The 13901-nt window shown below is 49.4% G+C and overlaps 1 protein-coding gene across 1 annotated transcript; it reads right to left on the bottom strand.

The window, feature by feature from the left end:
• Positions 1–4597: 4597 nt before the first annotated feature.
• On the bottom strand, positions 4598–11704 carry LOC145528581 (uncharacterized). The gene is made up of 5 exons (XM_081547251.1): positions 11636–11704; positions 7701–7923; positions 6137–6225; positions 5589–5692; positions 4598–5455 (listed from the first exon to the last, which is right to left on the bottom strand). Exons 1-5 carry the CDS (start codon positions 11702–11704, stop codon positions 5449–5451), a joined length of 492 nt encoding a protein of 163 aa, XP_081403377.1. The 3' UTR covers positions 4598–5448.
• Between the last annotated feature and the right edge of the window lie 2197 nt (positions 11705–13901).

Below are 13901 nucleotides of genomic sequence, written 5' to 3'. Positions count from 1 at the left end.
CCCAGGAACACTGGAGTGGGTAGACCATCCCTTCTCCAGGGGATCTTCCAGACCCAGGAATCAAACCACGGTCTCCCGCATTGTGGGCAGATTCTTTACCGACTGAGTTATCAGGGAATACTACACTAAATGTCCTACATAGGTTATCTCCTTGCATCGACAATCCTTTAAGCAGATAATATTATGGTTCCCATTTTATAGATGATGAAAGTGAGGTCCAGAGCCGTTATATACTTGTCCAAGGTCCCACACCTTCCAGTGGAAGGAGCCAGTTGCTATGGTAGGAATGTTCAGGGTGAGGGGTTGAACACAGTGGCCCCTGACTGTGTACCAGGTCCCGTTTGGTACTCTCTGCATCTCTCACTCAGTAATCCAAGTAGCCCTGTGGGACTAGGGTTGCCACCTGAAGCCTAAGAATTCAAAGAAATTCAGTACTTGTTCAAGGGTCCCTGCCAGAAAGCTGCCACGTTGAAATGCAAACCCTCTGTTGAGCCCTGAGCAGACAGACACTGAAGAGAGGAACCTGACGGCCAAGGGGTTCCTCAAGACAGAAGCTATTTCTGCCTGTCGGCTCTCCCCCTTACTGGGGGGAGACTCTGAAGTGACAACTCCTGCTGTCATTTTCCGAATAAACCATGACTGGGAGCCCAGCTCACGGTGACATGTGTGGCACTGGAAGGTTCTCGTACATCTCAGGGATCAATGTCAAAACCCCTTCTTTGGATTAGGACTAATTGCTGGTTACCCAAAGTCTTCCAGGTCATGACCTCCCTGGCTATGGCAGATTTTTTAGAATAAGATGCCAGGGGGCTAAACAAATTCCTGAGGATGGCCGGAGCTAGGCTAGCCAGCTCTGGACCAGGGCTGGGAAAAGAAGCTAACTTATGTGATTTCCCAAAAGCCCAATCTTGGCCTATGAGTCTTTTTATAAACAAATGAATATGAAATCGTTGCCCTAATTCTCATTTCTTTATTTTGTTAAAAAAATATTTATTTTATTATTTGGTTATGCCAGGTCTTAGTTGTAGCACACAGGATCTAGGGATTAAACCCAGACCCCCTGCATTGGGGTGCAGAGTCTTAGCCACTGGACCAGGGAAGTCCCTCTCATTTGTTTAAGAGGGGGAAAGCATCACTATGAACAAAGCTAGTGGAGGTGATGGAATTCCAGTTGAGCTATTTCAAATCCTCAAAGATGATGCTATGAAAGTGCTGCACTCGATATGCCAGCAAATCTGGAAAACTCAGCAGTGGCCACAGGACTGGAAAAGGTCAGTTTTCATTCCAATCCCAAAGAAAGGCAATGCCAAAGAATGCTCAAACTACCGCACAGTTGCACTCATCTCACATGCTAGTAAAGTAATGCTCAAAATTCTCCAAGTCAGGCTTCAGCAATATGTGAACCGTGAACTTCCAGATGTTCAAGCTGGTTTTAGAAAAGGCAGAGGAACCAGAGATCAAATTGCCAACATCCGTTGGATCATCAAAAAAGCAAGAGAGTTCCAGAAAAACATCTATTTCTGCTTTATTGACTATGCCAAAGCCTTTGACTGTGTGGATCACAATAATCTGTGGAAAATTCTGAAAGAGATGGGAATACCAGACCATCTGACCAGTCTCTTGAGAAACCTGTATGCAGGTGAGGAAGCAACAGTTAGAACTGGACATGGGACAACAGACTGGTTCCAAATAGGAAAAGGAGTACGTCAAGGCTGTATATTGTCACTCCGTGTATTTAACTTATATGCAGAGTACATCATGAGAAACGCTGGGCTGGAAGAAACACAAGCTGGAATCAAGATTGCCGGGAGAAATATCAATAACCTCAGATATGCAGATGACACCACCCTTATGGCAGAAAGTGAAGAAGAACTAAAGAGCCTCTTGATGAAAGTGAAAGAGGAGAGTGAAAATTTGGCTTAAAGCTCAACGTTCAGAAAACTAAGATCATGGCATCTGGTCCCATCACCTCATGGGAAGTAGATGGGGAAACAGTGGAAACAGTGTCAGACTTTATTTTTCTGGGCTCCAAAATCACTGCAGATGGTGACAGCAGCCATGAAATTAAAAGACGCTTACTCCTAGGAAGGAAGATTATGACCAACCTAGATAGCATATTTAAAAGCAGAGACATTACTTTGCCAACAAAGGTCCGTCTAGTCAAGGCTATGGTTTTTCCAGTTGTCATGTATGGATGTGAGAGTTGAACGGTGAAGAAAGGTGAGTGCTGAAGAATTGATGCTTTTGAACTGTGGTGTTGGGGAAGACTCGAGAGTCCCTTAGACTGCAAGAAGATCCAACCAGTCCATCCTAAAGGAGATCAACCCTGGTTGTTCATTGGAAGGACTGATGTTGAAGCTGAAACTCCAATACTTTGGCCACCTCATGTGAAGAGTTGACTCATTGGAAAAGACCTTGATGCAGGGAAAGATTGAGGGCAGGAGGAGAAGGGGATGACAGAGGATGAGGTGGCTGGATAGCAGCACCGACTCGATGGACATGGGTTTGGGTAAACTCCGGGAGTTGGTGATGGACAGGGAGGCCTGGCGTGCTGTGATTCATGGGGTCGCAAAGAGTCGGACACGACTGAGCGACTGAACTGAACTGAACTGAAGAGCATTCAAGAGAAAGCAAGGCCAGATTCACAGTGAGCCTTAACCGTTTGTCCTCCCAAGGAACACGGGCTGATTTAAAAGCGTTTCCTGCGATCATCACAAAGGGAGTTGGTGTAGAAAAGGTGAAAGGAAGACTCAAGAAGGAGGGCAGACTATCAAGGCTGCAACTGAGAGTCTCTTTATCTGGCCGTCTGGCTTGCAGATGTTTCTCGGCAACTCAGCCCTGAATCTCACAAACCGAGTCATGAGCTGAAAAGGCTTTGGAGTTCTGGAAGAAGGTCACACTGCCCATGGCTGAGGCTGGGCCCCGCCTCTTCAGGTGCACAGCAGGGCTCTGTGTGGCAATCTCACGGATCATTTCTGGGTACCAATTTGTGGCCGTGCTTGTGTATCTGTTTTCACAGCATGAACCAGATCATCCTAGATGCCTTTGGCTGCAGCAGGCTTCATGTATCCCCAGTTAAGTGTTGTCACACGTCTGATCCCCTGTCCTCCTCACTGAGAGCTTGTGAAGTAGGCCTTGTTAATATAACTTCTTTTTTATGGATTAGGAAACTAGTTCAGATAAGGATTGTTTAACTTGTAAGATGTGCAAGTCTAACATAGACAGCTGCTTTGCTAATCGATTTGCTAATTTTGCCGGGGGAGGGAAGGACAGCTGCTTTTTAGCCTTTGTTGTTGTTCAGTTGCTCAGTTGTGTGGAGCTCTTTGCAATCCCATGGACCACGCACACCAGGCTTCTCTGTCTTTCAGCATCTCCCGGAGCTTGCTCAAACTCATGTCCATTGAGTCAATGATGTCATCCAACCGTCTCATCCTCTGTCACCCTCTTCTCCTCCTGCTCTCTGTCTTTCCCAGCATCAGGGTCTTTTTCAGTGAGTTGACTCTTTGCATCAGGTAGCCAGTGTTGAAACTTTAGCATCAGTCCTTCCAATGAATATTCAGGATTGATTTCCTTTAGGATTGACTGATTTGATCTCCTTGCAGTCCAAGGGACTCTCAAGAGTCTTCTCTAGCACCACAGTTCAAAAGCATAAATTCTTTGGTGCTCAGGCTTGTTTTGGTCCAACTCTCACATCTGTACATGACTACTGGAAAGTTTTTGGCCTCAGTTGACTTTTTAAGAGATGCACGCTTTGAACCCTTAGGCTTCATCTTTTCTCTGCCTTCCTATATAGACCGGTGAGGTTTTTATATTTCTCCCAGTTTGGGCAGGGCAGTCAAGTATGGGTTCAGGGACTTCTGTGGCAGTCCAGCAGTTGTGACTCCAAGCTTCCACAATAAGGGGCATGGGTTTGATCCCCGGTCAGGGAACAGATCTCACATGCTGCAAAAAAAAAAACAAAAAAAAACCCAGGAATGGGCTCACAGTGAAGTGAAAGAAAGGAACAAGTTGGAGGATACACTCGATTCCCTCCCCTCGATGTGATGCTGATCCTGGGAATTCCTGTAAACAGGCTGATGGTCTGTACATTATCCATGTGCACCTCACATGGCTTTCTCTGAGGATGCAGACAGCCCTGTACTTATAAGTTCTCATTACAGTTTGCTTTTGTTTGTCTGCTAAGTGTTCTGCATGGGAGCTAGTCTTTTTATTCCCAGCAGTATGTAGGCATGTTGAAGGCAAGGACCACACCTTCAGCTTTTTTTTTTTTCTTCCATCACACAGTACTTAGCAGAATATTAGGGTGGTCTGGATAAGACTGACCTTTGAAGGATCTCCTGGATCTTTCTTTACCTATATGAACAAAAATTAAGCACCACTGTAGGTGCATATGGGCTTCCCAGGTGGCACAGAAGTAAAGAATCCACCTGCCAAAGCGGGAAACCCAGGAGACCCAGGTTCAATTCCAGGGTCAGGAAGATCCCCAGCAGAAGGAATAGGCAACCCACACCAGTATTCTTGCCTGGAGAATCCCATGGACAGACGAGCCTGGCCGGCTACAGTCCATGGGGCCCACAAAGAGTCAAACACAACTGAGTGATCGAGCATGGACTCACACACTTGCAATTGCATATAAAAGCAAAAGAACCAAACAAACACAAAACCCAAAACAAAACCCACAACTGACTGTGTGTCTCTCAGAAAATTCTATCTTCTCTCTGGGCCTCAGTTTTTCCATCAATAAAGTGAGGCCAGTTGAAAGCGGTTCTTGGAGGTATTTCCTGCTCCAAGCTCCTTTGGGTTCCAAGTCTCCTGTTTGGTGGAGAATGTTCCCCCCACCCCTGCAATCTGTGATTTGATGAAGACTGTGTCTCTCCCACCATTCCAATGGCCTCTGTCCGGTCTAGCTCTTGCCTGCCAGCCTGACACCCCTTGGCATGCTGCACCCCCCACCCCCCACCCCCCGCCACCTCTCTTTGTTTGCTGGCTCTGAAATAAGCTCAGCCCCTCCTGGCTTCCCAGGCAGAGTCCTGATGAATGCAGATACTGCCTTTTTTGCATATTAGCACCGGTGCCAGTCTGAACCCAGCTGTGTGCAACGTAAGGTGAAATATAGATTCCGCAGCCCAGCCTCAGCTTCTCCACGCAGCTAATGGAAAGCTTTCCGAGTGGGCCCACATTGCATATGCATAAGCTCTCCTTTGGCGAGGTAGTGGGCGGAGGGTGAGTTCGCTCTCTGTTCCACTGTGTGTCTTTGTGCTTCTTTGGGTTTCCTTCAAGATCAGCAGGCCATCTGGGCTCAACAGCTATTTGAAGTGGCTTGACTGGGCTCTTGGGGTCTCTGGGGCTTGAGTCTTGAACCAGAGCCCACCCTCCTGCCTACCCACTCAGCGTGGCAGCCGGAGCCTTTATTTGTCAGCAGCAACCCAGGGGAACGAAGGGTCTCGTTCACCTCCTGCAGGATAAAGATCAAGCTTCTTTGCCGGCATTAGAGGCCCGACCCTGGCTGCTCCCAGGCTCCCTGTCACCCCTCCCCTCCAGCCTCCAGAGTTACCGGCCAGCTCTAACCAGGCCAGGCCTTCTCTTACCTCAGGGCCTTTGCACCGGCTGTTTCTTCACCCTCTCCCAGGCACTCCTGCAGGGACCGGGGCAGGGAGGAGGATGCAGACCTCACAGTCTGTGTTCCTAGGCTCTGGAAAACACACCTGTGCTTGGGACTCACGTCTGTCCCCAATGGCCCCTGGGCCCTCCCGGCTCCACCCAGCGTCTACACACAGTACAGAAGGCCCAGGGCCAATGCCTTTTAAAAAAAATTATTTATTTTATCTTTTGGCTGTGGAATCTTTCATTGCAACACACTGGCTTCTCTCTAGCTGAGGCACTCGGGCTCAGCAGTTGTGCAGCATGGGCCTACTTGCCCCATAACATCTGGGATCTTAGTTCCCAGGTCAAGGATTGAACTCTTGTCGCCAATTCTTAACCCCTGGACCACCAGGGAAGTCCCAGGGCTGATGCCCTTTTTAATCTCCTTAATAAAAAGTTCAGCTTGAAAACCTTGCTGTTCCTTCCCATAAATGTGTTTTGCAGAGGACCAAGGTTAGGAAGAAAAGCCAGTCTGAGGGGATCATTTCTGTACCTCTAATGAGAAGGAAGTACATGGAGGGAGTGCCGGCTGGTGCAGGTCTTGTCCTGTAGGCTCCTGGAGAGGAAGCCCCTCAGATCCCCCTGCGGGAATGGAGAGGAAGTCGGGTTGCCTGTGTGCCTGGGACACAGTCAGTGGGGTGGGGGGCCGCCCTCTCCTCCCTGCCCTCCGTATGCCTCTGCCAGGTCTCTTAGGCACCCATCCTCTCCTCGATTGGGATGGCTGCAAGGGACAGCAGAGGGGATCAATGGAGTTTATATAGCTTCTCCTGTATATATTTAGAGATAAGAAGTTCATTTAGGGATTAGGGGCTGCTTCTTGTCTATGCATCATTAGGCATACCACATCTGCTACTGAGCTAGCAATCAGCAGAATATTGAGAAAAGTTATAAAGAAATCTCGGCGGTTCATTTTCATTCCCACCTCCCTTCCCTGCATCCTGGCTCTCAGATTCTCTGAAGTAGCGAATGCGAGGGAGCCGGGCGGGGGCTGTTGAAACCAGCCTCAGCGCTGGACTTTTAGAGAAACAACTCAACTTTGACCTGTCGCCCTCATGCCGTGTGTGTGTGTGTGTGTGTGTGTGTGTGTATGTGTGTGTGTGCGCGCGCGCGCGCTCACATGCGCATGGGCATGTGTGAGCATGGAGGGTACACCGGGGGCTGTTGAAACCAGCCTCAGGAGCCAGCACTGGACTTTTAGAGAAGCAACTCAACTTTGACCTGTCGCCCTCATGCTGTGTGTGTGTGTGTGTGTGTGTGTGCTCACGTGCATGTGGGCATGTGTGAGCATGGAGGGTACACCGTGGTGGAGAGGGAATGATCTATGGAAAAGTTTTGTTGTCTTTTCCTGTGATGGCCGGGAAGGGGCCGAAGGCAGTCCTGGGTGACCTTGACCAAGCTGATTCCTGTTCTGCAGACCAGTCTCCTCTGCAGTCCAGTAAAATGTGGGCATTGGACTTGGTGGTCCCCCATGGGCTAAGTAAGCGGTCAAAGAGGACCTCCCTCACCTCCTCACCCCCTCTCCCCTAAGCAAGGACCCTTGGGCTCCGCTGGCCCAGGCTGGGGGCAGAGGGCAGCTCAACGGAGCCCTGGCCCTTGGTTCTGGAGGCTCGGCGCTGCAAACCGGGGGTAGCAGGTGGGTCCCCAGATGCTCGGATCCTCGGATGCTTCATCAGGCCCAGAGGGCTGAGTCGCCAGGACCCCTCCCTGGGGACCCCTGATCATCCTGGCCGCTTTGGCCTCAGGTGAAGGTGGTGTGGTGGCCGGAGGCTCAGCCCCTCCCGGGCAGCCTCCCCCAGCGTGACATGTGGCGGGTTAAACTGCAGGTGTCACTGTTAGCCCTGAAATGGGGGCTCGGCTCTCGGTCCCAGGCCGGCCCACAAAGGAACCTGCCCGCTCGGGCCGGTGGGCTCAGCCCAGAGGCGCGCGGAAACCCTCTTCCCCGCGCCGCCCCGGCCCCGGCCTCCCACCCCGCTCCCCACCCCGACCCCAACCCCCGGGAAGAGTGGAGACCGGGCGGATCCTGCCCGGCCCGGTCCCCGCCGAGGCGCAGCGCTCACAGGGAGAGCCCGCGGCTCCCAGCGCTTGCATCCGGAGGACGGCGCCACCCTCGGTGTTTGGGGGCTCGCCCTTTGACCTCCGCCGACCCCCAGGAAGGATGGGGCGCGAAGGGACGGGCTCCGCTGAGGACCCGCCGGGACGCGGCTGTGAGGCGGTTTCTGCGCGGGGCCAGCGCTCGGCCCGCAGCTCGTGCCTGCGCTCAGCGCGGATGGCCGGGGACGCCTCGGGGGTCACATCCCCGCGACCAGCGCGGACGGGCCGGGATCACCTTGCACGCCCAGCGCGTTTCCCTTTTCTCGGCTTCCCCTCGACAGAGAGGAGAGACCCCCCGGATAGCGACCGGGTGTTCGCTCTCGCTTCCTTGTCCCCAAATGGTAGAACGCGCCCCCTGTCAGACTGACAACAATTTAATGGATCAGGGTGAAAAAGACCCCCTTTTAGAAGTCTGTGTTTTGTTTTTGTTTTTTAAAACACAGCCGCTGGGTGCTGGTTTTTTTTCCAGAAATTTTAACCCCAAAACCCCATCGCCCCAGTCATCAGTCTGCACTGGCTGAGAAATGCCAGTCGCCACCGGACACGGTCAGGTACCAGAGATTACTTGCCTGACTTCTCTTTGGGGGGTGACTATTGAACCCCCAAATCCTTCCCCATTTGTTTTGCTCGCCTCGTTTTTCATTCTACATTTCATTTCAGCCTGAGAAAACCACTGGACATGAAAAATATTATATATATATACATATATATATGTATATATATATATTTGGACCAGGCTTTGGGGGTCTCTCTCCCAGAGCTGGGGTCCTCCGTCAGGTCTAGCAGCTAAGGCTGCCAGGAGGGGGAATTCTGTGCTCCCTTCTCTTAATTTCTGTTTAAAGGGAACACAGAAAGAAGGACGTGTTTTGGTGGGGAGTGAGGGCACGGAATATTTCCAGGCCTTAAAAAAAAGAAGAAAAATAAATTTTTGAATAAGAATGGTCCGTGTACCGTGACCGCAGGGCAAATGCAAATGTCTGTTTTCAAACACAGACTCGTGAATTCTTATTAGAGATCGTGACTGCGCCTCCAAGCAGGACATTACATATTCATCATGTGATGGACCTCGTTTCTCCACTTCAGGTGTGGCCTTCCCAGCACCCTGGTCCATTTAATCTTGGGAAGGGGAAGAAGGAGAAAAAAAAAAAAAGCCCCAAGCCTGTGACCAAGCCACATTTGGTCTGTTTTCTTCAGTTCCTAAAGTGTTAAGGGAATAGGAGATAAAAAGATGCACGCAGGAAAAGAAGCAGCCGCAGCGATCCTCCACAAAGATCTTTTTGGTGTCAACTTAAATGTACACAAATAGTGGATGATGATCTCTTTTATTGGACTAACATTTATCCAGTAATATCCACACACTTTTAAAACCATTGAGGCCTCCTCTTCAGGTGTTCATTTGAATAGAAATAGCTGAATGAGTGTTTTTATAATTGATCCCCTGAGAACTGAATGTCTAGTGCTGCATAACCAACATTTTCCCATTGCTGGGTTTTTTTTCTTCCCCCCAAATTGCCACTCTGCAAAATTAGGATTTTGTACAGTTTTGATAAGAGAATTAACCTCCCACGTGCCAAACTTCCTGAGTCTGAGGGGCTTTCAGGGAGTCAGTCTGTGCGGGGTTTGCTTTTGATACCAGCTCACTTCAGGGGCTTTGCCGCCTCTTGGTCTTGGGGACAAACCTCCCAAGACCTGGTGGGAGGTGGATTTGATGGAAGCGGAGAAAGGCAAAGGGAGGGAAGGCAGCTTCTGCACACTCGTGGGGGTCCCTAGGCCCAGAAATTTCAGCTTGTGATTTTTTCCTTTCTGTATAATCAACAGGGCGAGCCTTGTGCTAACCCTGACCCTACCCCATCACCAGGATGCACGAACGGTCAGCTCTGGCCTGATGTAGGCTCTGTGCATGCTTGGAGCCCTGGACCTTGCAGAAAACATGAAAAGACTTCTTGTCTTTTGAATTTTCAGTGGTTTCTCAAGTGCTTTGTTTTAATATTCACTTTTCAGGTTATCATCTTGATATAGGCTCATTGTAGAAAATTTGAAAGCTATGTAGAAATATAAAGTTGAAAGTAAACACTGCCCCAAATTGTACCACCCAGGGCTAAACATTACTGTATTATCTTCTAGTCTTTTTTTTCCTCTGTGTGTATATATTAAAGAACTATGTATACACATAGTTCTACATGGGATCATACTGTACCTATGGTTTTATTTCCCCCCACCTTTAATAGTATATACAAAGCATCTCTTGTGTCTTTAAGCGTCGTCTGTCAGCATCAGTCTTTCGGCTGCACACACAACCATCAAACGGCTGTAGCTGAATGAATTTAATTACCCCCTATTGATGGACAGTGAGGTGGGGAGTTTCTCTTTTCTGACTGTGTACAAAGGAAATGTCCTTGGCTTTTTTGAGGGAGGCTTAGTTTTTTAAATTTTTATTCTAATTAAAAAATAGATGTGCAACAAGCAACAAAGATTTACAGTATAGCATAGAGGACTATAGTCAATCTCTTGTAATAACCTATGATGGAAAATAATTTCAAAAAGAATGTATGTGTATTTGTAAAACCGAATCTGCTTGTCGTGCACCTGAAACATTGTAAGACAACTATACTTCAATAAAATATATTGTTGTTGTTTTTCAAAAAAAACACCTATTAATATAATAAAAGGGGAAGTTTTTATTTTTTATTGGAGTACAGTTGATTTATAATGTTGTGTTAGTTTCGAGTGTACAGCAAAGTGATTCAGTAATACATATACATATATCGATTGTTTTTCAAATCCTTTTCCCATTTAGGTTATCACAGAATATTGAGTAGAGTGCCTTATGCTATACAGTAGGTCCTTGGTGGTTATCTATTTTATGTATAGTAGTGTGTATAGTGTTAGTTGCTCAGTCATGTCCGACTCTTTGTGACCCCATGGACGGTAGGTAGCCCATCAGGCTCCTCTGTCCGTGGAATCCTCTGGACAAGAATACTGGAGTGGGTTGCCATTCCCTTCTGCAGGGGATCTTCCTCAACCAGGGACTGGACCCGGATCGCCTGCATTGCAGCCAGATTCGTTACCAGCTGAGCCACCAGGGAATCCCAGTGTGTATATATCAGTCCTAACTCCAAATATATCCCCCCCATCACCATCTTTCCCTTTAGTAACCATAGTTTGTTTTCAAAAACTGTGAGTCTGTTTCTGTTTTGTAAATAAGTTCATTTGTACCATTTTTTTTAAAAAATTTTACTTTTAAGTGATATTGTATGTTATTTGTTTTTCTCTGTCTGACTCACTTCACTTGGTATGATAATCTCTAGGTCTATCCATGTTGCCGTTAATGGCATTATTTCTCTCTTTTTAATGACTAATATTCCGTTGCATATATAACACATCTTCTTTATCCATTCATCTGTTGATGGGCATTTAGGTTGCTTCCCTGTCTTGGTTATTGTAAACAGTGCTGCCGTGAACACTGGAGTGCTGTCCTTTTGAACGTGGTTTTCTCTGAATATATGCCCAGGAGTGGGATTGCGGAATCATACGATAGGTCTGTTTTTAGTTGCTTTTTTTTTTTTTTTAAGGCTGAGCCTTACAGAATGCAGGATCTTAGTTCCCCATCCAGGGTTCAAACCTGCACCCCCTTCAGTGGAAGCTCTGAGTCCTAACCACTGGCCAGCCAGGGAAGTCCCTGTTTTTAAGGAAACTCCATCCTGTTCTCCATAGTGGCTGCACCAATTTACATCCCCACCAAGAGTGTAGGAGGGCTCCCTTTTCACGGGAGGCTTATTTAAACTAGAATAAGAACATTACTTAGGGGAAAAAAATTTTCCCTCTGGGGCCTAGAAGCGATGGAAAAAGCAGTTTGTTGCCGCAGAAACTGAGGGGTGCAAGGCCAGGCCTGGGCCCCCACCCGCTGCCAGGGCCCGGGCTCCCAGTCTGCTGCGTCCCTTCCCACCGAGTAGAGCTGCCCTCCGGTCATCCTTGTTTAGCTGGGCTGCTTTCAGCCGCAGGTAGCAGAAAACACCAGCCCGAGGAATTTCAAAAGTGAAGACACTGTCTCTGTCACGTGATGGGCTTTCCGGAGGTGACAGCTCCAGGCTGGCTCATTTGGTAACTTCCCTCCCCCGGGGGCACCCTCAGCACCCCAGTTCAGCCTCCCCTTATAGGGCACATTGGCTGCCCGGGGCCAGCCTTGCTGTCCAGACGTGATGGAGAGTGATGAAGTCCAGTGGGAAAGGAACCATTGCACATTGCATCAAATGCTTTTACGAATTTATTAATTAATTTATTATCAGCAAGGGCAACCTCTTCCAGAAGCCCAGGTGAGTTTCCCCATTCAGCTGCCCTCACTTCACTGGCTAAAACCACACGCCCGTCATTAGGCCCGTCTTGGACAGGAGAAGGGGGCTCATCCTTCCTGAGGCTGAGACTGAGAGCTCCCTGGGGCAGAGGCAGGGGCACTCTGGGTGCCCGGATGCGCCCTCTCATCCTTCAGGTCTTAGACCCGTGGGGGCCCCTGAAGTGAAGTGGAAGTTGCTCAGTCGTGTCCGACTCTTTGCGACCCCATACAGTCCATGGTTTTCTCCAGGCCAGAATACTGGAGTGGGTAGGGTAGCCTTTCCCTTCTCCAGGGGATCTTCCCAACCTAGGGATCAAACCCAGGCCTCCCTCATTGCAGGCAGACTCTTTACCAGCTGAACCACTAGGGAAGCCCAGGAACCCTGGAGTGGGTAGCTTATCCCTTCTCCAGGGGATCTCCCCGATCTAGGAATTGAATCGAGGTCTCTGGCATTGCCGGTGTATTCTTTACCAGCTGAGCCACCAGGGAAGCCCGGGTGTCCCTATGCCCCACCTTCTCCAGACCCCTGGAGGCTGTGGGCACTGATTTTTTCAACCTGCAGGTTCACCCGGACCCTAAGGCAGCTCTCACCGGGTGACCAGGATGTTGACTGCCCCAACCTCATTGGCTGGGGAGGTACCTTGGCTCCACTGTGAGATCTGGGCCAGCTCAATGCGGGTCTCCCCGCATCCCGGAGTACCCGGGAGCCTCGGTGACGGCCCTGTTTGAGGGGCCCTGAGAAGCTGCCCCCTTGCTGCTGGTCACTGCCTGGGCCCCTGTGCTCTGCTTCCTACAGTGTGGTCCTGCCCTCTCGGCGCCGTCCCTCCCACTTCTGGAAACAGAATATTACGGTTGCTATGGACACTCCCTCCTCCATAGGGACTCATTTAGGTCGAGAGGGGCTGAGCCCGCTCCAATCCCAGTGCTATGGGTGTGCCCAGAGGGGTGGATGGCCAGTCACGGCCCCAAACCCCCGGATCAGTCTGGTTGGTTATAATGGGGATGCACATGTGATCCAAAAGTGGTTTGATAAGAGTTGATCTGGGGATGTCTGCTGGAATTCATGGGAAAGAGGCATGCTCTCTGTTTTCTGAGGTCTCCAGGATGTGAGTCTGGAGCTGGTGGTCCCATCTCACCACCACGGAAGAGAATCCGCCCGAGAATGAAGCCAACATAGAAGAAAGCAGAGTTAGAACATGGAGAGAGAGACCAGGTCCTGATAATGTCCATTGAAGCCCTGGATCCAGCCATTCCTGAAGAATAACTACCTCTGAAACTATCATTTATGGAAGGCGACAATTTTCCTTTTCACATAAACTAGTTTGGGTTGGGTTTTTATTGCATTTGAAGAGTCTTGACTAAAGCTCCTACCCAACAAACTGTCTTCCAAAACCAAGATCCCATGGCCAGATTTCAATGACCATCCCTAGCATTTGACAGTGCTGAGGCAGGTCAGGCCCAGAGCCACTTTCTTTGGTTCTGAAGACTGAAGGCTGGTCACCCTTTCTGGGGCTGCTTCCTCCAGTCTACAGAGCTTCTCAGCAGAACTGCTTCTGTGCCCATTGAGTGATCTGCTATCTTTCTTTGAGAAGTCAGGCAGAAACAGGAAAGGCGTTTCCCCTCCCTCTCCACATCAACTCCTCCGTCTGCCCAGGCTTTCACAACTCCAGGAGTCGTTTCCTGATAATTCAGCTGAAAATTTCCATGGCTCAGTTTCCGCTTCCCTGAGTTGACCCCTCAGGCTCCTCTAATGACTCAGCTCCTTCTTGAGGCCCGTGGTCGGCCCATCTCTGCCCACGTCATGGTTTAGCCAAGCTCGGCATATTTTCTGTGTTCA

The sequence above is a fragment of the Giraffa tippelskirchi genome, chromosome 12, assembly GCF_054371585.1.
Source record: "Giraffa tippelskirchi isolate mGirTip1 chromosome 12, T2T-mGirTip1v1.2.pri, whole genome shotgun sequence".
Lineage (NCBI taxonomy): Eukaryota > Metazoa > Chordata > Mammalia > Artiodactyla > Giraffidae > Giraffa > Giraffa tippelskirchi.
The sequence above is the reverse complement of the archived record's forward strand: the minus strand, read 5'-3'. Positions and strand labels throughout refer to the sequence as shown.

Coding starts and splice junctions, on each gene's coding strand:
- LOC145528581 (XM_081547251.1), bottom strand. CDS start 11,704: ATGACCGGAGGGCAGCTCTACTCGGTGGGAAGGGACGCAGCAGACTGG. Junction 6,226..7,700: donor GGGAGCCGCGGGCTCTCCCT/GTGAGCGCTGCG, acceptor CCATTCCCGCAG/GGGGATCTGAGGGGCTTCCT. Junction 5,693..6,136: donor GTACTTCCTTCTCATTAGAG/GTACAGAAATGA, acceptor TGTGTTTTCCAG/AGCCTAGGAACACAGACTGT.